Source organism: Colossoma macropomum, unplaced genomic scaffold (assembly GCF_904425465.1).
Source record: "Colossoma macropomum unplaced genomic scaffold, Colossoma_macropomum, whole genome shotgun sequence".
NCBI classification, from domain to species: Eukaryota; Metazoa; Chordata; class Actinopteri; order Characiformes; family Serrasalmidae; genus Colossoma; species Colossoma macropomum.
Genome location: NW_023496043.1, coordinates 1,826,468 through 1,850,515, shown reverse-complemented (window position 1 = coordinate 1,850,515; position 24,048 = coordinate 1,826,468). Strand labels below are relative to the sequence as shown.

The following is a 24,048-nucleotide window of genomic DNA, read 5'->3' as shown; positions in this document are numbered from 1 at the left end:
CTTACAAAAAAGACAAAAGGAAACTGTTTCCTTATATAGTTCTTGCTTTCAATGCTCAAAAAAAAGGAAGAAAGGAAGGAAAAAATAGAATGACAATGTTATGCTTTGTTTTTCATTTTATTTGGTTTGTCCACAGATTCATAATGAAGTCATCTGTATCTTTATCTTTGGATTTACTGTGACTTCAGTCCATTTAGTGTACAGAGTATATTATGTTGGTCAGGAGTTGAAGCTGAAATCAGTCCAGCATTATGGCTGTGAATAATGAGTTATGAAATGAGCCAATACACAGGACATTTTTCACCTGTAGATCTGTTACACCCTAAGTTTATCTGAAACGTAACTCGTTTCCGTGTAAATTTCAAGGTAAACAGATCTAATAGAAACCCTTAATATGACAGGAGGCACATAATGTAACAGAGATGTGATAAAGTACATATACATTTACAACGTAAGTACATACACAAATAAATATCTTCCCTTTAGGAGTCTATCTTTGGATACACTGCTTCTCACTACAGAATGTTTCCTTGAAGGCTTCCCAGACACAATGAGAGGCATAAAAAGTGGGCAAAGATTAATCCAAAAAAGAAGAGGAAAGTTTAACTCTAATCTTGAAGTAATACTCCAGTGTTTTTCAAACTTATCCTTGTCTGCTGCATCTATACTGTAAATTGGATTTCCATGGACAGCTATTTCCCTGCACATGGAAAAGAACAGAAAACCCATTGAGTCAAGACTCACTTATAGTAGAAGCAATTGGGCAGTTGCTTCAGCACCTGCCCACTGACTTCTAATACAAGAGATGTTTACTAGTTTGGACCATACCTTCAACAATTCATTTAATATGAGAAAAGCTGTATGAGATGAAGGGTGAGATCTCAGAGAACTTGAGGTGGAGATCTGGGTGACTTCTGCTTTAAGCTAGAAGGCCAACCCCACTGTGGTGAACAGAGGTAGGAGAGATGGCGTGATGGTGGGGTGTGAAAACTTTGTCCCAGAAAATAATCTGGGGCGTTTTCAGGCACGGACAGTTATTTCAAGTCAATGGGTTTTCAGTTTGCTACCTAAGCACAAGAGAATGCCTTAAAATTTTTTGACTGTTCCAACTGTCACTATGCTGCTGATGGAGTAGACAGAGATCAGACTGAAAAACACTGGCACATTCCTTTAATGAAGTCCCTAAACAAACTTTGCCTGGCAGTAGTGAGGACCAGCATTGACTCTGTTGGTAATACAACTCCTTATTGAATGTTACTGCAGTGGTACATAAACCAATGCATGTGATTTGAGCTCTGAACTCTACTCTCTGGAGTGATGTTGCTCCATCAAAACCTTTGAGAGCTTGTGTGATCCAGAACTAATCATCCAATATCAATATCTGACACTAGTGCTGTTGTGGCTGAATGCAATCAAATCCTCACAGCAATGTTCCAACATCTAGTGTAAAGCCTTCTCAGAAGAGAAGAAACTGTTATAGTCCTCAACCAAATTTTTTAATAGTGAGGACCAGCTCTGTTGGTAGTACAACTCCTTATTGAACATTACTGCAGTGGTACATCAGCAACTTCATGTGATTTCAGCTATTGCACGTATCTCGGTTTTAATGACACACTGTAATTTTTTTATGATGATGTTGGCCAGGTTTGACGTCAGCAAGTACAAGATTGAACCAAAATAAAGGATCATTCAACAGGAGTCAATCAGAGACCATATCCGACGTTAAAACAGTCTACAATACAAGGATAAAGTGACTGGGCATCTGACTTCAGATGAAACTGCTGAATGGTACTGTGTAATAAAAAGCCCTTTGTGAATGGCACAGAGTAAAAGATTTATCTATGATTAAAAATATGGTAATGGTACTTGGTAAACTTTTCATAATGGCATCCAGTGGTCACTTACAATTACATACAGACTACACATAAAGCAGATACAAGACTTTCTCCATCGCTGACACAGTATTCTTTCAGTTTTTCCTAACTTAACACACCTAACTGAGCTCATCAGTTATTTAACAAGCTGACTTTGGTGACTCCTGTGCAGATAAATGTTCAGCAGTTACATTCAGTGTCCACAAGGGGGCATAACAGTATTGAGTATGCACACATGACTTGTGGAGAAGGCCAAAAAAGAAAAAAAAAAAAGAAAAACAAAATGCTTTCATTTTCTACATTCAGTGTCTTTTGACACTCGTACAGTAGTAACCTAAAATAAACTGTAACGTCTGTTCAGTTGAGTCTTTGGCATTAAACACTGAAAACAATCTGTTCCTGTTCAGTGAACAATCTCTAGCGTCCTGCTTTATGTTCTTACTAATCAGCTACTTTTTAGTTGCTGTAGGCTAAAGGCAGTCAGTCCACTCCACAATTGTGGGTCACTTTGAGTGGGACAAGGAGAAAAACCTGTCTGTTTCAATACTGTTTTTAACATGGCCTTATTAACTTGCCCTCGCTGTTTTCCCTCTGGTGAATACTCAACACCATTTTGAAGGCATTCATGACTGTTAGCTCCGATGATTTTTGTTAGATGACCCCTTGGTGAGAGATCGAGCCAACATAAACGTAGACTTCTAAAAATCTTCCCAGAAATCGTGGTGATCTGACACCATTTCCTATTTAAACCCAAAAAAGGTGGACAAAGCTCTCTATAAGCCAGAGCATTCTTAAATTCTCTTAATATAAAGGTGCCAAAAAATTCACAGACGAACCACTTTTGTTTGTAGTTCTTTAAAGAGTCATTTCTGAAAAATTAGATATGCAAATATAACCTTGTTAAAGTTTAAAGAACGTTCCTCATAATGTAAAGGTTCTATACCTAGGTTTTTCCTAGAACCGTCCAACCACGCCAAGGACCAATTAGAGGGATTCATTTTTAAGAGTGTACTTAATATTTCAAAACTATCATTTGATTTTCTACATTTAAATTTGGCTTCTTGTAGCAAACTAGCCCATCTGTTATACAAAACTGCTGTATTAGTTATATTACTCTGCTAGCTTGCAAAGCTAAGGCGAATCCAGACAAAGCAACTGAACATATAGTTAATGTATGTTACATGTACAACTTCTAAAGAAAACAGTTTGCATTACAGTTTGCCAAGTTAATTAGCTCACTGAGGCTAGCCTTGCGTTCATCTAAAAACTCTGCCCCTCGCTGATCCCTCCTCAGCTTGTCTTGATAGTGGCTGCTTGTATAATGTAGGTTCTATGCAAGTTTGCGTCTGAGTGAAGATTTGTCAGTGGGCTTGTGTTAAAAACAGTACTGAAACAGGGCTGGTCATGGTGTTGAGTCTGTGAGGGAATTATGTTGGAGTGAACAGAATGGGATGCTGATAAAGAAATGAACTGTTAATTCTGGAGGAGGCGTATATTGTGGAACTGATCTCAGACAGGTTGGTAACAGTTTGTTTTCAGCTGTCAAGTGTATATTTTGTGTGTGTGTGTGTTTGACAAAGGTTAATGCGTACATAGACTACCGTTCAGAAGTTTGGAGTCACTTGCCATATTAATTTTTACTATATACAGTAATAATTTGAACAATTCATAGTTACTACAAACTAGATTCCAAAAGGTATTTTTAGATGTTTTACTCAATGTGTAACTTATTTTGGGAACAAAAAAAGTTAATAAATAATATAATATTATCTGTTTACATTTTTTTGCCACCTTGTCTGCTTTGACATTTTTCACCACTGAAACATTCTTGATATTAATTTTATTATCTCTTCACTCTTGATAGTTTCTAGTCTTTCAGGGCCAGATGTGATCTTGCAAGCACCCTACACTATACCAAAGAGAGTCCTTGGGCAAGACTCCTAACACTACCTTTGCCTACCTCTGTAAAATAAGGATAGAGGGTGATGGTGTGCTTGTCACATTGTCCAACGGACAACAGGCCTGTAGCCTGTGGATGAAATGCAAGTTAGCATGGCTAACAGTTGTACATTGGATATTACAAGAGCACAGCCTAGAGAAATTTGAGGGTGTGTTTTGGAGGGGGTGTACCCTTGTTAATGGCAGATTTTGACAAAATCCAGCACCAAACGTTTAACGAGTTTTCCCCAGATGTGTATTTTCATCACAAGATCACGTCTGGTCCCTCAAGACTAGATGTTATGCTGCGTTCTCATTTTAGGATAATCTCTGTTCATCATTCTGGACACATTCAACATTTCTTAATAGTTACAGCTTTCTACTAATTATGTGAAACCTGTTAATTTGTGGACTATTAGCAATATTATATGTATTATCTGCTAGAAAATGTGAAAAAAGACACTATGGAAAACACTGATTCTAAACTTTTGAACAGTAGTCTGTCTTTGTGGGTTTGGTAGTGAATGGTCCAGTAACAGTGTAAGTGGCTGTGCATTGGCCTGCGATCATTAACATGAGCAGCCATTCTGCCCAGCAGGGGGCGTGTCCTGTAGGCTGGGGCCTTTGTGATTGGCCAGTTGGCTGGGCTCTCCATCCATGCTCTCATTCATTTTGTCGCAGATGACGTCCACCAGCCGCTCAAACACCTGCTTCACGTTGATGTTGTCTTTAGCACTCGCTTCGAAAAACTGGAACCCTGGAGAAATGACACAATGTACAGGTGTATAAGACACACAGATAGACAAGTAGACAGACAGATACATAGAAAGACACAGATAGATAGATACATACATACATACACACATACATAGCAGATAGATAAATGGACAGAGAGACAGACTCATAGGTATGTTTTTGGCAGTCCATCACACTACAAACACACAAAACATATAACAAAGCATCAAAAACACAAAGTATATTTTTTCCATTCTACACAAATTGAGTAAAAAGAGGAAACTGTCTTAAAGGACTATTTCTGAAGAGCCATAGTCATGTGACACTAAAAACAAACTTAAAAAAAAAAAAATCAAATATACTACAATTTACTAATCCCCGCCCGACAGAAATCAAAACACGTAAATATATCAGATTTTATTTTGAGTATCCACATTTTGCCTTTATTATCAGGACTCATAGTGTTGAGTGTCGTCTCACAGAGGAAGGATGGACAGAAACACCTGTGGATTTTTACAGATCTAAATCAAGAGTGGAGCTTGATTTCTCCTCTCTCTCAAAGATGAAAGCTTGAAGTGCTGTTTATCTGAACAGGGACAGTTTTGATGGTCTACCAAGTCTTATTAAAAGTCCCATTTTCTTTACATTTTAAATCATTTTAAATCACCAATTTTGAACACCAGTTTTGGATACTCCTGTTTTTCCACTTGTTTTCCTTTGACTTTCTTCTTCCTTAGACAAGCGGATTATCTTTTATCTAATCTCCTCAGAAATATTTACTTGTACTGAATTGTGGTTTTGACTGGAAATTCAATAAATGAAGAGTGGCCTCTGACTTTGGTTACTGTATGACGTTATATGTGCATATGAGGTATCTATATTATGTCAATGTCTAATTATCTAAAGCAGATAGAGGCACTGTACTGTCTTGTAAAACAGAGTAGTGGTACAATGACTGAAGCATATCAATAAGTTATGTTTATATGACTGGATTTCGAGGAATATTTGTGTGGGCATTGCTATCAATATAATAATGCACACGATTCTGGGTTTATGAGGGTATCATGATGTAAAATATTTGAGTAATGATAGTGGAGCATGTCTCCTCCTAGTACGAACACTTGTCTCATTAGCAGTATTTGATTTGTCAAGCATGGATCATAACCTCGCCTGTGCCTGCATGCCAAATTTGGCTCTGCAATGCAGAGAGAGAGAGAGAGAGAGAGAGAGAGAGAGAGAGAGAGAAAAAAGGAAAGGGTCTGTTGGAGCTAAAGTGCTGTTGGCTGAATAGGTGGATATATGTAAATATGTCATTTTTTTGCTACATCACAAAAAACAATTAATTCAAAATGGGCTGTTTTTGCAGCCTAGTTTCCATATAAGTACTGTGTGGACTGAGGAGTGAACAGTATGTTTTGTAATTTTATGTTACTGTTTACATATTACATCAAGCTTTTTCACTACAACAAATACCAACAAAAAAAAGAAAAATTCAGTTTTCCTTATATGGGCCGTCAAGTCAATTCTGACTCCTAAATGCTAAATATAGAGGGCTGAACCACTCTGACGCACAGTTATAATAGCCAGCAGGTCGGAATGTTTATTGGGCATTTATCTAACATTAAACTGTATTCATTTGTATGTATGTTTTATTTGTATGGATATTTCTTGAGTATAACACTTGTAAACACTGTTTTCTGCTGCATATATTTACTATCAAAACATCAATCAGGTATTCAGAGTTTTTAAAAATAGGCCTAACAATAAAAATGGACTTGTGGAGCCTTTCAAAAGTTCCAGAATTCTAAAAAGTAAAGTCCATCCATCCATCTTGTAGCTGGGCATCCATTTCCTCCTTTACTTTCAACTGTTCCATGCTTAATTGACTTTTCCTATGGAATGTTTTTTCTTGTAATGCGTCCAAAAAAAAGAGCTTTAGTTTTGTTATCTGGGCTTCGAGTGAGAGGTGAGGCTTGATTTATTCAAGGACTCATTTGTTTATTTTCTTTGTCCTCCATGGTGCTCTAAAAGTCTTTGTCAGCACCAAAGTCCACAGGCATTAATATTTATCCTGCTCTGCTTTATTACTGTCCAGTTTTCACATCCATAAAGGACCACAGAAAAGATCTTAGCCTGGACAATTGTCACATATCATTTATGTTAGATAATTTTTTCCAAAAGTATTAGAATTTTATAACCTTTGAAAGAATCTGCATGGTTTGCTTAAGTCCATTTTTATTATTAGGCCAATTTTAAAAACTCTGAATACCTGATTAATTGTGATAATCATCACATTACTCTATAGTCCCAGCCCTAGTCACACGTAAAGTGAAATGTACATGTCCAAGCTCACCTAACTCATTAGCTAGTCTCTGTCCATCTTCTGTGGCCACCAGTCTGTCATCCTCCAGATCACACTTATTCCCCACCAGAATCACCTGAGCGTTGTCCCATGAGTACGTCTTAATCTGAGTCGCCCTGAGTCACACACACATTCACATATACGCACACAAACACACAAATTTAAGATGGAATCGAACAACATAAAACTCCTAAGTCAGACAATGACAATGGCATTAACAACTTCAGTGCAAATTTAGTAGAAATTACACTTCAAAATGTCTGAAAATGCGAAATGCTTCTAAGTATATAAACGTACTGTCACACAAACGAAATAAAACAAAGAAATAAGCCATGTGTTAGTTATTTTACCATGGTTAAGGGATGGCGTTAGGCCCAAAGGGGGAGTAATACTCCCTTAACTGTGGCAAAATCACTGAAGCACACAGTCTTTAGCAGCACTGAAATGTGTGCATTGTACAACAGCTTTGAACATGGCTTAGCCAATCAGATTTCAGAAACAAAAATATGTTTTAGAATATTTAATAATGAACTGAACGTCAATAATGGACTGATAAAAAGCTCTCACCAGTCTTGTACAGCATAGAACGACTCCTGATTGGTGATGTCGTACATCAGTAGAAAGCCCATGGCTCCTCTGTAATAGGCTGTAGTAATGGTGCGATATCTCTCCTGACCTGCGGTGTCCTACAGCAGGCCAAAACACACAAACAAAGCTGCATTAGGCACATTAAGCATTCCAGGAAATAAATACAAATAAATCAGTGGAAGCTTAATATCTGGGTGTGCAAGCAAAAAGAAAAATCAATACAGTGTAATACTGCAATACTTTGGGCTTAAACTTAGCACAGATACACAGAAGCCCAAGTATTGATATTTTATCATTTAATTATTAATAATTTAAACTAGACTAATAGATTACCACAATGCATTTCTATCTTAATTATAGTTATTAATCTTAGACTTTCTTCTATATGTACAAGAACATATACTGGTTCTAACCCACCATCCCACATGAAATATTTCACAATTTGACTACTTCACTACTGGGCAGGCCTCCTAACGTTACAGTCACCTACCACTGTAAATCGCCCTGAATAAAAGTATTCATTAAATATATAAGCATTAAGCCTGTTTTGAATGTAATTTTGTCTACTTCACAAATAAAGTCATCTGCTAAATATGTTCATCTAAGGACAAAAAGGCGCTACTTCTATTTCACAAGCTATTTTGCCTCAAAAATGAACCAAAGCGAGATAAACCAGGTGTAAACTTTATAAGATAAAACATTAGATTCAATTTTCAGATTAAATTAGACTAAATGCATATCTTCAAATAACACACATCGTATCTTAGTAACATTGCATCACGGAGCACGAAGCAATACCAATATTAATATAACGATTGGTACATGAAGGTGAAAATTCACAAGATTCTCCACAGTTAACTACCAGACTACAAAAGAAAGTACAGCAGATATAGAGGTGATGGAGTAATCTTCCTAATCCGTTCTTCCAAACAGGTTATCAATGAAGGACACATCCTATACTGTAATAACCTTTCAGCATAATAAATCTGCTAATCAGCAACACCACTACACATTTTAACTGCAACCCAGTGGCTGCTCGTGCCACCAGTTTTTCTTCTGTCATGTTATGTTTGCTCTCTGCTCATGTTTACTGCCTCCTGCTCTTTATCAACAACATTACAGGCATCACATGATGTCCACATCAAAGAGGATGACGATCTTTATGGTGTAATGAAGCTGCTTCTGCAAAGCAAAAACCATATCGAGTGAGACTGAACTGGCAGTGTCTTTGTACCCGACTGAGACAGCATCTTATTAGCTTACTGCACACTAATAGCTGAACTGTAAACAGAAACTAGAAAGCCAGCTTTACTAGCAGTGTGGTAACTAGGCAACCACTAATAGGTTTCCAGGACACTGCAAGGTCTTGACTTTACGTAGACTGCCGTGACCTGTCATGTGGAGGTTACCATGGTGACAGTGTATATGTAATTGAAAAGGGTTAATGGGTGGCTACAGACAAAACCCCATCCTCTGTTTTCAGCAGAGATAAGCTCAACAGCTGCCCAATACAAACACACACATTCACACAATAATGACAAGCAGCCTGAAGAAAAAGGCTGGTGATTGTTCTCTGCCTGGACACAGTACTGAGCGAAAGTCAGAGATCACCCTTCTTTTATTGAATTTCTAGTCAATACAGCAATTAAGGACACTGTATTTATTTTTCAGTGGATATTTCTTAGGGGACTAGATATGAAATAAGTAAGGAAAAAAATAATGGAAAATAGAAACTGTGCAAGACCTTGTAGACCACCAAAACTGTCTCCATCAGATAAACAACGCTGCTCGCTTTCACCTTTGAGAGAGAGGAGGAAATCAAGCTCCACTCTTGCTTTAGATTTGAAAATTGTCCAAATTCCCCTTTAATTTTGTAATGAGAGTCAAAAAAGGTCAAACAATAAAAATGGACTTACTTAAAAAAAAATAGCCAAATATGCAGAGTCCTTTAAAGATCATTACGTGTCAAAAAGTGCATATAAATAGGTGTGTTCATTAAGCTGTGTTTCATACTATAACATAGGGCAGCATAGTGAGTTATCTGGAAGGTACATTTTAACCAGTGATTTGAGTAAATTAATGAAGTTTCATTTTAATTTAAACTATATTTAAGATATTTATGGGGGGGGGACAAACTCTCTAAACTCTCCATCCAAAGGGTATTTAAGACCAAGACAATACTGTTGAGAAATCCCTACTCTAAGTGTGTCTTATTACTCAGGACTTGATGTGTAATGTGTAATGTTTACTTTCTTCCCTAATACTGTACTGAGTCAATGCAAAGTTAAACTAAAGTCATGCCTCATTTTCAGACTCCTCCCTTAAGTAAACCTGCATGTGCTCATACACACACACTGCTGTTCACAAGTCAGCATTCACACGTTCTGTGAGTGGGCAGAGAGAGAAACCCTGAGAGGAGTGGATTATATTGAAACAGCACTGCAGTCACACTTAAGCTTATCATTAAGCAACTCTAAAAAGACACTCAGTCAGTAAAGGCAGGAACTCACACCAGTGTCTGAGTCCTCCACACCCTTGAAACACACCTCCAAAACACACACAGCAAGACAAGGTCAAGCACTGACCACAGTGCACCTCTTAAAGGAATGATAACATTGCTAACATTGCCAATAATAAATGAACGCAACAAGCAAAGGAATCTAGCGCACTAGATTAAGGTTAGTATTCAACTAAAAATTATATAGGGATCTTTATAGGGAGAAAAGTCTCTAAACTCTCTATCTAAACAACATTTAGACCAAAGTAATACTGTTAGCAAATGACTACTATAGCCTATGTGTGTGTGTGCTCAACAGGGGTGGAAGAGATACAAAAAAAAACATAATTAATCGATTCCACTGATTTTTTTTTTTTTCCTAAATAAAAATAATGTAAAACTCTGTTGTTCAGAGTTCTGATGTGAAATTCTCCATTCTAGAGACATTTACTGTGTCAGAATTGTACACAGTGGTGGTGATAGGAACCAGACATCTGTTAAGTTTAATACCTCTTAAAGATCCCTCACAGAAAGTTACTGATGTCACAGACATTGTTTTATGATAGTTTTGTAATAAGAGTTTAGTCTGAATGTTTTTTTTCAAAAACACATCCAAGGTTGAGGGATACATGCAGGGTGTTGTCTCAAACAGTCAGATTTACCACTATTGTAACATTATCCTCATTGCATATAAAAACTTACATAGGGCTGAGCAATATAATGATATTTATCATCATTGTGGTATGTCACAATATGCCTTTCTAAGCATATCATAAATATCATCAGTATTTAATAAACACTGAACAACTACTTGTGTCATTGAAAAAATAGTAATAAAAATGAATTAAAATCAGTAATCAGTAATTTGGTGCAGAGCAGTTGGTGAAATGCTGAATAAAAATAATAATTAATTTTATTTAATATTTGTACTCATTGGGTGGCATTTACCAACCATTCTTAAGAAGAAATTTCTTTTAAAACCCACATATGTAGTTTTCATCAAGATTCTGACATTCACCAATGTTTTCTTATCTGGGATTTGTTCTTAGGTAAGAACAGCATCTGTACACACTCAAGAGCACAAACAATTCAGCTGTTTAAGAAAACAGACTTTTTCTTAGGACCTCAAGAACACATTTAAGAAAAAACTTTGTAAGATATTAGTGAATGAGGTCTAATGTTTTTGGTAGCATTTTTTAAAATGTGGCACTTTAAGGTTTTTTTTCTGTTCCAACTTATTAGGCCTCAAAACACAAGATATTGTGACATACTGTGTGCATCATGAAAACGTTGTGATCATATTTTTGCCATATGACCCACCTCTGAGAAGACACATGGAGGTTCACTGCTCGTTTTGGTATTATAAATTAAATATCGGTTTCCATGTTGTACATGTCATGAGCCCTGGTTCCACTGTAAAGAAATCTGAGTCATTCATTTTCCCTACAATAAACCATTTCACATTAACCCACTCACATTAACTGAATGACTTGTGCAATGATTCATTTATGACTTTCACTCTTGATGCTGTACTAGCATCGGTAATGAATGAAATCTAGCAAGAGGCCAGTGAGCAACAGGCAGATTACTGAACCTCACACAGATTAAGAACAGTATATGACTAAAGGGAATGTGTTTCACTTTAACATTGCTAACAATGAATGAAAGATAGTAAGAGACTGGTTAGCAACAGGCAAACTAAATGAGCTAGCTGGTTAGCATCACCATTCATTTATGGTTATAGTATTTATTTCAGCCAACTCTACAGTATTAATTTTATACATCTGCATCACTTTTAAAAGATGAGAATATTACCTCTTTAACATATACAGCACAATATTTTGATTTAAAAGTGTAAGACATGAAGTTTTTTTGCAGTCTTTTCAATATCCCAATGTTTTATTTTCTTATGCTTTAGCCATGCAAACTGCAAGTTCATAGTTTTATGTGTTCACACTATGTTTCAGCACAGATCAGACCTTTTCCTTAATGCTACCACACTGTCTTTCCACTGCGTCACCGTTTCCTTGTTAGCAACACTGTCTTTGCTTCCTGTTGAACAGAGCCTGAGCCAGAGATGCTGATCTGAGATCAGCTTTACTGTTTCTGTTTCATTATCAGACCCTCACATCATACGCAGAGCCTGAGAACCAGCAGTCGTTTTGCAGTTTCAGTATGATGTGGTTTTAATAGCCTCCTATCAGTTAGGGTTAATGTTAAAACTAGAATTAAGGCTACTTGGGGCACACTAAGAAATCTGAATGTAATAGGTGTCGGGTTGGATTTGGTGAATGTTTTTCTGGACTGCGTCATACGTCTTTATGTATTAACATCACATGCACAGGCTAAAAAAGAAGGTCCGGCTTAATGTTTAGGTCTCACACGCAAAATTAACACTATACTGATGACGTTCTCAAATCTTTTTAATCTTGTCAACTCCTTAAAACCACCGGTGGTTCCAAAACGCAGTTCGTCATAACTTTCATATTTCATAAGCTACATTCAAAAGGTGGGTGTCATATGAGAGCTGTAACTGTCTTCTTTCCAGTCAAATAGATGGGTAATGTAATTTTAAATCCTTAGAATAAAAGAAGCTGAACTCACAATTTTTTTTGTCTACTGAAAGTCGACCCATTTTTCCACAAATCTGGGCTATAAAATATAAACAGATGGCGTCTCTTCAGTGATCTGCTCTGTACAAATGATTTTTATAAAAAAATACAAAGAGCGTCTTTGGCTTTCAGCAGTAAATTGTAAGCATATAGCAATATGTGTATGATCATAAAACACATGTTCTGTCAATTTGAGGGGAGCTTTTACAAAAACAAAATAAATAAATAAAAATGTACATTTATTTCATGCCGTTAGTGAATAATTTGCCTTACGATTTGGTCATGGAAATTCAGATGGAAAAACCGAAATATACCCTGGTCTATAAGAGGTTAAATACTCTTTCTAAGCGCTCGCAATCAATAGATTCATCCACTCAGGGAAGAGGTTTGAAGCACAAACGACATTACAAGATGTTTTTCGACAGGTTGCATGCAATTACACATTCCCAAATATTACACAGTGTGCAGCACTTCAAAGCCCTGTTTAAACTTAATGCTATTTCACCAAATTGTTGCCCTGTATATTTTTTCTAGGGATGCACTGATATGGGAACTCTTAGCCAATATTTTTTACTTACATATCTACCAATGTCGATGCTAATGCTGATATATATGCATTTCCTAAATTCTGAAACTGGAACTATATCCTCCTGGATGAGCATAAAGAAACCTAACATTTGTTTCTAGAGTACGGAGCCCTGCTGGTGACATCCTGTATAAATAAAAATAATACGTGGCCACGACTTAGTAAGGCATGGGAACAAGATAATTAAGTCATGGCCATGACTTAGTAAGGCATGGGAATGAGATCCTAATGCGTGGCCATAACTTGGTAGGGCATGAGTCGCAGCCACGACGTACTTAGCTTATTCCTATGCCTTACTAAGTCATTGCCACTCATCATTTTTAATTTTTATGGGATGTCACCAGCAGGGTTGTAATAGAGGGTTCCAAATGCAGTAAAATGAATAAGAAAAAAACAAACAATTTATAGTAGCCCCACGTTTCATAAACGCTCTGCTCTTCCAGAGTACAATATCAAAAATTGGTTTGAACCATCAGTCAACTATCAGCTGGGTTTTTTTTAAATAACAAAGCCTGCCTCTTCAGATGAGCTAATGAGCTAACAGAGCTAACAAGTGTCATGTTTGATGATGTTGGTGAGAACTTGTCATCTCCTACACAAAGTATTTTTTTCTCAGTCGATGATGTACCAACATGTTATTTGTCAGAGAAATATAGTTTCATTGTGAAATCTATCTAACATCAGTATCTGGCTTTTCAGCCACGGCCTTAACAATGCATCTTTGGCAACATGCTCACAATCAGGCACTAGCATGCTGTAGTAGCAAAGTATAACTTAACAAACTTCCCCACAAATATGAGCAAACCCGTCGTGTTTCACTGAATTGTTGGCTTATGTAGTTTTCTCTGTTGTGCCACGAAGAAACGTAACAAATACCCAGAATACTGATTTCATTATTTGAATATTGGCAAATTGAACGGTTAACCGAGTATTGCTTCTTCTTTGAATAGTGCTTCTTCTTACAAATAAAACACTCCCCTCAGGGGTTTCACTGCTACATCTGAATGTTTGTGGTTTGTAGCATTTCCATCTCCATATTGATTTAACACAAACACTATTGACTGTAGCAGTCTCCAGACCAGAGAGCCACAAGACACTGCAGTCTTGCATAAGGAAGGGGAACGCAAAGTTAAATAAGTAAAAACTGGAGTTCAAATAATTAAAAGATACAGAGAAAATGAGACTCCTAACAATCTTGCAAAAGCTGGTAGACCACCAAAACTGTCCCCATCAGATAAACAGTACTTGAAGCTTTCATCTTTGAGAGAGAGGAGAAAATCAAGCTCCACTCTTGATTCAGATCTGAAAACATCCACAGGTGTTTCTGTCCATCTTTCCACTGTGAGAAGACAACTCAAAACTATGAGTCTGAAAGGATGTGTAGCTGTCGAGAAATTAAGTTAAAAATGAACACAAAACTGGAAATCTGAGATGTGGAGTAGCGTTTTATAGACTCGTGAGTTTAAATTTGTTATTGAGATTATTTGGATCATGAGAAGCAGAAAATGCAACCAACTTCTAAAACTGAACTTTGGAGGTGTGGAAAAACATCCCTGCAGATCTCTGAAAAACTGAAAGCAAGACTCCTGAAAAGACTGGAATCTGTAATAAATGCAAAGAGTGGACACATTAAATGCTGAAAACCGTGACATTATATTTAGTTGTTTTTTTTTAAAGAGTCTAGTTTATCTTTTTTAGTAAGTATTCTAAGTATTTTGGAACCTCTGAATGGTTGTGCATGGCTCATTATGGTTCACTTAAGTCCATTTTTATTGTGTTTATTGAAACAACCTCTGATAATGCAATTAATTCGACATAATCAGTAGATCTCCAGATTACTAATATAAATCAATAGTGAAGGCCCTATTTGTAGCGAAAGCACATGCAGTCTGTCTCTCTCTTCCACATACACACCTAGTCTGTCTCAGTTTACATACACACATACAAACAGACGTCACTGCAATTGTTTCACAGTAATTCCTTAAACCAATATACAATATTCATCTCAAACAAGCCCTTGCAGTTTCACTTCAGGTCTGTCTGGTTGCCTCACCTCAATAACATTTTCCATGTTGTAGATTTTATTTACTGATAACTGGACTCATTCACCTTTAACAGGCATCCTTTCAAATGAAAGTCTGTTATGTTCTTAATGTATCCGGACCAGGCAAGGATAATGTATGGGCCCATGAGAGAGTGTAAGTCATCATGGATCAGAGGAAGCTGTGCCAGAATAGACTGCACTACTATGGCAGTGCTCCATTAGCCAACAAATTAATTGTGACTCATTTCCTTAATAGCTTTTCACTGAAATCAGATTGACCCCCACTCTGCTAAGAAAATACAGTACATCACTGAACTAGGTCTGCATGATATGGACAAAATACTGGTACTGTCATTATATTGCTACATATTGCAAAAGCAAAATGCTTTGAAGCTGTGTTGACTAACATAATTCTAAAGAAAATAAATGTGGACTACATCTGATAAAAGACCAGAGTCGAAGAACGATGAGCTGCTCAGTTTTAAAAGGACCATATTCTACATTTTACTTGTATTTTAATATTAAATTTTCACTGAAGACCACTTATAACATTTGTGTTGTTCTCCACAATATGGGCCCTTTAAACAAAGCATGCATATTTCATCCATGAATACATTTTCACTTTCTCCTCACATTGCCACCACCTCCCAACAACATGGACTACAACTCCCTTTACTCTTATTCACCCAGATTTAGTGTTTGGGTTTCTCATTCTGATAAAAGTTTTTTGATGTTACAACCACAAAATAAATGCATTTTCCCTTTTTTCCTCAGATGAACTACAACTAATAACAATAAAAACACAGAAAACATGTGCTACAACTCCCATAACACCTCCTTAGTCAGATCTGAAGTTTACATATCTTGTTCTGGCAAATGTTTTTTCTTATTCTGGTTGTTTTTATTGACTTTTGATCACAAAAACACATTATTCCATTTTTCCCGGATGAATTCCAGATACCAGCAAGAAAACACAGAAATTGTGGACTACAATTCCCATCATTCCTACTCACCCACATCTGGAGTTTGAACTTCTCATTCTGGTAAATTTTCACTGATGTTTCAATCACAAAATGCATTTCTTAAATGAATCACATTGACCGACATAAAACACAGAAAACTACAACTCCCATCAGTCCTACTCACCCAGATCTGGAGTTTGACACGTTTCTCGTTGCGGTAGACAGTTTTGACTTTGAAGTCGATGCCCACGGTGCTGACAAACGCTGAGGTAAAAGAGTCATCTGCATATCGGAAAAGGAAGCTGGTCTTCCCCACGCTGCTGTTGCCAATGATAAGAAGTTTAAACATGTAGTCAAAATTCTGATCCGCCGCATCCTTCTGTGCCTGCGTCTGCTGGCGGGGGTCACTCACTGATGCCATCTAAGGGATTGGAGGGTGAGAATAAAAAAATTGGAACATTAGTACAGTGGGGTAGCTCTGTATTGGTGTTTTCTCTGTTTCTATAAAATATTTAATCATCATCATCATCATCATCGTTAACCGCTTAGTCCAGATAGGGTCGTGGTAGCAGTTGGGAGAGCAGAGAATCCCAGATGACCCTGTCCCCCGCAACTTCCTCCAGCTCTTTCCCGGGGACCCCAAGCCGCTCCCAGGCCAACTTGGAGATATAATCCCTCCAGCGGGCCCTAGGACGACCCCGGGGTCTTGTTCCGGTAGGCTGTGCCTAGTACACCCCCACCGGGAGGCGTCCAGGGGGCATCCGGATCAGATGCCCGAACCACCTCAGCTGGCTGCCAGCTGAAATATTTGATCTAACTTATCAAATAATTAAAATGATTATTCAGCCAAAACATCAAAACACAATATTCCCCAAACACAATCACTCAGATATTATCTATAAAATAAGACAAAAGTACAGGCAAAAGTCAAGCTTTTAAGATGACTACTTTTTCTTTTTGTGACATCCTTTTGGCCATTTTATAGCTAACAGTAGTGAGGAGCCCTTAGGGCCTTCTAGGCCTCCAGAAAAGGCCTAATACTGTAAAATAAAAGAATACATATCAGTAATTTGTAGTTTATTTTTATTTGACATAAGCATCACTCTTCCAACTCTGCAAGTACTGTAGTAATATTCTTATTTCAATGTTGAGTTTTGGTTGGAAACAAAAGGCCTAGCTCTAATAATCAGACTCACTACTGTAGATAACAGTATGTCAGTGTCAGAAACCAAATTTATTTGAGATTATCTAGCAACTCTACACAGTTAAGGACAAGTGTAATGATTTAGGTATGTACTTTGCACAATGCTAATCACTGCAGTATAAGCTTCCATTAATTGCTATATTAGCCTCATAGCTCCAGTGTCAAACTAAAGAAGCAAAAACTTCAGACACCAAACATGTCTTGGCTGATGGACTACATTAAGAGGGATGGGAAAACTCTGTAAATTTGATTTTTGGCTGGACCATCACTTTAACAAGGCCTTCTTTGGCTACAAGAGCTGTGTTGCAGAAAGCAAAGCATTACAATGTCCAGGACAGGAAAACACCAGGCCTGAGTAATGCATCATTAACACTGTCAGCTGGACTGTACACACTCGTATATATCCCTCTTTTTCCTCTCTCTTCAATTTTGTCACGTCATCTCCTCCACTTCTCTTCCTGCCTCTCTTTGACTTTCACTTTATCCCCCCTTCCTCCACTGTTATCTCTCTCACCATCACTTTGCCTTTCTCCTCCTCCCCCATCTCTCTCTCTCTCTCTCTCTCCCTCTCCCTCTGTAAAATCTGTAAATCAGAGACGCTGAGTGAGGCTTTTTCCCTGATTAGGGTTCGTTTCCGTGGAGACAAGCTCAGCACAAAACATCCAGACCATAAAGACAGAAGCCAGCGCATGGTCAGCAAACACACAGACCCCCCCCCCTCTCTCTTCAAAACAACACTGGATGCCAAAATTAGACATTTTTTCCAAAGTATAGCTTATCATAGGAAAGGCTTGGGTCACTGATCAGCCAAAGACACAGCAATCAGTTAATCAGTGTTAATCAGTACAAAAGATCAACGAAATTCAAGAGATATTACAGCATATTTATAACTGTAATAGCATTCCATGCTCTGCTAACCCCATTAACCCTTTGTGTACTCATATATTTATAGTGGTGAGTGAATTTATTGTAGTTCCAGAATAATTTAAAATAGTTGCTAAATAATTCATAGTAATTATGGAAATATTCTTATTAGTAACTCAACAATTACTGAAAATGTACTGAATAACCTATAGTAGATACTGAATAATTCATATTGGTCACTGTATAAATCCTAGTTGTTACCGAATAAATAGCACAGCAGCTATACTTTACACTGTATAGAATAGAAATGGTATGAAATTAATTACAAAATCACATTACTTTGACTTACATTAAACCTAAACAATGTTTCTGCCTGTAAAGTTAGCACTTTGGAGATCCTTTTCTTTTTTTACAATGATAGAGTGTAGCACTATATAGGTTAAAACAGTCAATCATTCTAAATCAATACAAAAGATCAAAGAAATCCTACAGAAGCTACAGCATATTTATTATTGTAAAAGCATTTGATGGACTGTTAATGCTTTAAACCCTGTGTGCTCAAACCTTCCGTTTTGCACCCACCTCACTTACTACATAACTCATTAAAATATATAATATATAGTAGCTACCAAATAATAAGCTTTAAGATTAATAACTGAACAGTAAGACTGTAGTTTAAGAGGATAATACATTACCTTTTAATTATATTTTCTTTTTGCATTTTTCAGTAAGAGTAAGCTGATTCAACAACTGATTCAGCAACGTCTACAGAAACACACCTGATTCTACACCAACACTGGGCCAAGATCTGCCAACACCTCAGAGCCTCTGTGGTAAGCTTCCCTTTCAACCCTAGGCTTTTTGTTCAGTTATTCATCTTAAAATAATACCTCAGATTTTTTCTACCTGATCTCTTTATGCCACATCTATGGTAAATGGTCAATTACAATGGACAGTAATTGTGAAAAGAACAGTAAATCCACTGACTTGAAAAAGACTTATAATAGAAGCCACTGAGCAGTCGCTTCATTAACTGCCTTCTGACTTCATATTATAAATGTGTTTAGAGTGAACAGGTTTCTGTTTTCTTCATCTTATTGATTACAAATAAACACAGGTTACAAATTCCTGGTACATTAGCTTCCTCTGTTTGGACGTTCTGTCAGTTGTTTTGGTTGAGAGCATCTGCTAACTGACTAAATGTAAATGTAACATGTGCGATATGTAGTTATGAAAGCAAGAAAGTAAAGTGTTGATCCAATACGGACCTTTGGGGTTTAAAGGGTTAAGCTGAGACTACAATGGCCAGAGTAAGGAATTGTATGCGAGTCGTTCTTAAGCTCTTTATAGCACACCTGACGATGGACTCAGCAGGATGTGACACGCCTTGCGCAGTCTTTCAGTGAGAGCACAATCATGAAATAACTCAGTCTAGCATTCCAGTGGATGACGGTGCAACAATGAATCAACTACTCAAAGGAAATTTCACCTTTTTTTCTGCATGGTTTGGCATGAAATGCTACACAGCAGAGAAAATTACCAACTCAGATTTCTTTACAGTGGTGATGATGGGCAACCAGGGGTCGTCATGTCTACAACACAAGACTGATTCTGATAATAGTAAAATAGTGGTAAATCTGAAGTCTTCTTTCGGGACTATTCTGCCTTACAATGCCCTGCTGTAGATCTTAAAAATATTTTTTGGACCAAATTCTTAGCTCAAACCTGTCGCAAAACAATGCCTCAGGAAAAGAGTTCATTTCATTTAATAACCTTCTGTGGTTAACCTTCTATTAAACTCCTCAGATGTCTGGTTCCCATCACCACCACTGTAAAAAGTTCTGAGTCACTATGTTCCTCTACTGAACGTTTGATGTGAAATGCTCTGTAAAGAAACCGTTTCTTTAGAAGTTTGCATCAGTTCAAGGAACATCTAGATCACGTGTGTCGGGCTCCAGTCCTCGCAGGCCTAAACACTGCAGACTTCAGTACACTGCTTCATTAAACACACCTGATTCAGCTCATCAGCTAATTAGCACAGCCTTCATGAACTGAATTCAGAGCTTTAGATGAGGGTAAACGCTAAACTCCACAGCACTTTGGCGCAGATGGTCCCCAGTTTGACATGTCTGATCTAGATGTTCTGACACCATAAAAATCCAGAAACACGGGTTCTCCATTTAGAACCATGAGTGAAATCGTTCTTCAGACTGATGGAGAATGTGTTGTATATGGTTCTATACAGAACCCTTTTGAAGATGATTCTATATAGCACCAAAATGGGTTCCTCTATTGTCACGATGTCAAGCTTGTAACAATAGAAGAACCCTCTTTTGGTGCTGTTTAGAACCATTTTCAAAACATACAACACATTCTCCAACAACCTAAACAACCATTTCACCATGTAACGAACCATTTAAGCATGCAAATGGTTCTACATAGAACCATTTCCTTACTAAATAACCCTCGAAGAACCATCTTTTTTGGGCAAAAACAAGCAAATATCAAGGGTAATTCACTGAGGAATATGAAACATCCTCAGTAAATTACCCTTGATATGAGCTTGTTTTGCTGTTTTTTGCCCTAAACTCTTAAAAAAAAGGTGGTTCTTCAATGGTTCTTTAGGGAATGATTCTATTTAGAATCATGAGTTCTAGACAGAACCATGTCATGCTTAAATGGTTCTCTGCATGGTGAAATGTTTTTTTTTCACATTGATGCAGAACGCTTTTAAAGATGGTTCTATATAGCACCAAAAGGGTTTCTTCTATTGTGGTGATGTCAAGCTTGTAACAACAGAAGAACCTCTTTTTGGTGCTATATAGAACCATTTTCAAAGCAGACAACACATTCTCCATCAATCTGAATAAACATTTTACCATGTAAAGAACCATTTAAGCATGCAAATGGTTCTATATAGAACCATTTCCTTACTAAATAACCCTTAAAGAACCATCTTTTTGGGCAAAAGCAGCAAAATAAGCTCATATCAAAGGTAATTCACAGAGAACTATGAAAAATCCTCAGTAAATCACCATTGATATGAGCTTGTCTTGCTGTTTTTTGCCCTACACCCTTGAAAAAAGATGGTTCTTCAAGGTTTCTTTAGTAAAGGAAAGGGAAAGAACAAGGTTTCAGTCTGCCAGACTATCTACAGTGCTTTACTGAGCACATGAGAAGGCCAAATGACTAATCCAGCAGAAATGCATCAGTTTATACCTGCGAAAGCGCACTTTGATGCTTCTGTCATCCAGCAGCTTTAGACTGTTTCTTCTTTTTACCATGTTCACCATCATGACTGACTTATAAACACTTCCTTTAGCTGCTGTTGGACTGTATCTCTATTTTATGCTATTAAAGGTTCGTTTTTTCCTCCCCTTCAGGCGATAAAAGCCTAGCAGGAGGCAGAACGGTGGAACAGACATTGCTTAAGTGCCCACACCCTGCAAGGGATCAGACGAATACAAGCGACTAGAGCACCACAGCAACACTTGCCAAGTAAAAACGCCCGAGCCGAGCTTCAGGCTGCAGTGTAAACCAGTCTGCACACTTCAGTACTGGCAATATGCGCGTGTTTATTAGATGTAACGTGGTTTCGCGGTTGTCTTACAGGCTGCTGCTCAACAGGCTGTACAGTAGAGCGCAGTTCGCTTCCATATGGACACCTGCCGCCTCGGTACTCCAGCACTTGAGCGGACTATCGCTTTAATTCGCATCAAATAACCGTGTCGTATCAGCTACTCACCTTCCTCGCTCGTTTAGCTCCTAAAAGTTCCCCAAAAACGACGTGTTTTTTATGCTCACCGGCTCGCTCCTCGCCGCGAGCCTCCTTAAAGGAGTAAAGAAAATGAACCTACTGATAATTTCTAAGCACGAAGCATCTAAACTGCAGAAACTGCAAAAAAAAACAGTGTCTTTATCTCACTTCGTAGCAGTTTCTCCTTCTACTGGCGAGCAGCACCCTCCTCGACGCGCTCTGGAAATTGTGGGCGGGGCCACTGGCTTAGCCCCTCCCCGCGACCAACCCGTCACCAGCAATCAATCTATCAGTGGAGGTCCACTTAGAGGAGCATGTTCAAACGCTCTCCTGTATGTCCCACTGTTTCCTTTGAAATCAAGGGTACTGATAGGGAGTGTTCACCCCTTCGATGTAATAACAGCCTCTGCTCTTCTGAGAAGGCTTGATGTTCAGACATTACTGTGCAATTTCAGCCAAGAGCATTAGTGAGGTCAGGTACTGATGATGGATGATCACTTCTGGATCACTTTAACTCATCCAAAATGTAGATGGAGCTCTATCACTCAGGACAACATAGTTCTACTGCTCCAGAGCCAGGGCTGGGGGCTTTATCATACCCCCCTAGACAACGCTTGCAACTGGTACTGTTCTATAGAGAGAGTTTGAGTTTTAAAGTAATGTCAAATGGACATAAATGGACAGTTATGAATAGACAATTCAAAGAATGGAATAGAATAGTACAATAAAACAGAACAGAATAGAGTATAGCAGAATATAATATAATAGAATAGAATAGAACAGTGTACAACAAAATAGAACAGAGTACAACAGAACAGTGTACAACAAAATAGAACAGAGTACAACAGAACAGAGTACAACAGAATAGAACAGAACAGAGTACAACAGAACAGAGTACAACAGAATAGAATAGAACAGAATAGATCAGAGTACAAGAGAATAGAATAAAATAGAATAGAATAAAGCACAATAGAGTAGAACAGTGTACAGTAGAATAGATTAAATCAGAGCACAATAGAATAGAATAGAATAGAATAGAATACACTAATTGACTAGCCAAGGCAGGAAAATATGCACAATATACATTAATACATATGAATATATTCATAAAATAGTAATGCATCAATAAATTATAGCAATTAGTTAATCTGCAGTAAGAGCAAAATATTTATTTTGCCTCTTTTTATTTCCTAGTGTTATAGGAAATTAAGCTCAGAGCACAGGGGGTCTCTGTTTAATATTTATATAATAATATTAATAATATTAATGCTAGTCAGTGCTTTCCTGTATATTGTTATGCTGTATAGGAGTTTTGTTGGCAACCTACCTTTTCCAACTTTTTAAGCAAGTTACAGGGATAAACATCTCTGCCCCAATATCCCTTTGAAAAAAACAATGGCTAAAGAAGGGCTAAACATTTGGCTCCAGCCAACAAATAGCTGTGCCTCAACTTCTGGCTTGCATAGAGAAGTATTAAAAGGTAGTTTCTCTGAACAAACAACAATGCCCATTTCCAGGTAAGCTAGATAAAACCTTTGGTAAAGTGTCATCTAGATGTCTGATAGACTGATGCATTCATATTTGCACAGAGCAGCAAAGTAAGCAGATCTGAAGCATAAGGTCGTCCTCACTCGTAAAGTGTCACTCTAGTCCCTACACTAAAGACGTATAAGTATATTTGAACATGTTAGCAGTCAGCCAAGCTTAATACGGTAGGCCCAGGTCTCTATTATGCTTAATCAGGTTATGTTAAACAAAGGTAAGCTTGAGTTGGCCAACAGGCCAGATATATACTAATCAACAAAGCCTGAAACATACGGGATAGGCAGGTGCCCCACAACTGATATCTAGGTATTGGGGCTGCGTGTTTAATATCAGTTCCTGGCGCAAGCTTTGCATATTGCTCGTGAATATGTTATTGCAGTACCATCTGATATACTCTGCATTTATTTCCATATACTGCATTAAAACATACTCAGCATTGAAGAACTTGTGCAGTTGAAATTATAAGTAATCTTCCACAAC

General features: G+C 37.6%; 1 protein-coding gene across 2 annotated transcripts; it reads right to left on the bottom strand.

The window, feature by feature from the left end:
* Nucleotides 1–98: 98 nt before the first annotated feature.
* rab3da (RAB3D, member RAS oncogene family, a) lies at nt 99–22,249 on the bottom strand. Of its 2 annotated transcripts, none has more exons than XM_036564872.1 (5): nt 22,183–22,249; nt 16,383–16,621; nt 7,477–7,595; nt 6,901–7,025; nt 99–4,569 (listed from the first exon to the last, which is right to left on the bottom strand). In XM_036564872.1, exons 2-5 carry the CDS (start codon nt 16,617–16,619, stop codon nt 4,382–4,384), a joined length of 669 nt encoding a protein of 222 aa, XP_036420765.1. In that variant the 5' UTR covers nt 16,620–16,621; nt 22,183–22,249; the 3' UTR covers nt 99–4,381. The 2 variants fall into 2 exon arrangements, with proteins under 2 accessions (XP_036420765.1, XP_036420764.1); XM_036564871.1 differs by having other exon boundaries at nt 16,383–16,619; nt 22,012–22,232.
* Between the last annotated feature and the right edge of the window lie 1,799 nt (nt 22,250–24,048).

Coding starts and splice junctions, on each gene's coding strand:
- rab3da (XM_036564872.1), bottom strand. CDS start 16,619: ATGGCATCAGTGAGTGACCCCCGCCAGCAGACGCAGGCACAGAAGGAT. Junction 7,596..16,382: donor GTGTCAAACTCCAGATCTGG/GTGAGTAGGACT, acceptor GGCCTGCTGTAG/GACACCGCAGGTCAGGAGAG. Junction 4,570..6,900: donor GAGACTAGCTAATGAGTTAG/GTGAGCTTGGAC, acceptor TCATTTCTCCAG/GGTTCCAGTTTTTCGAAGCG.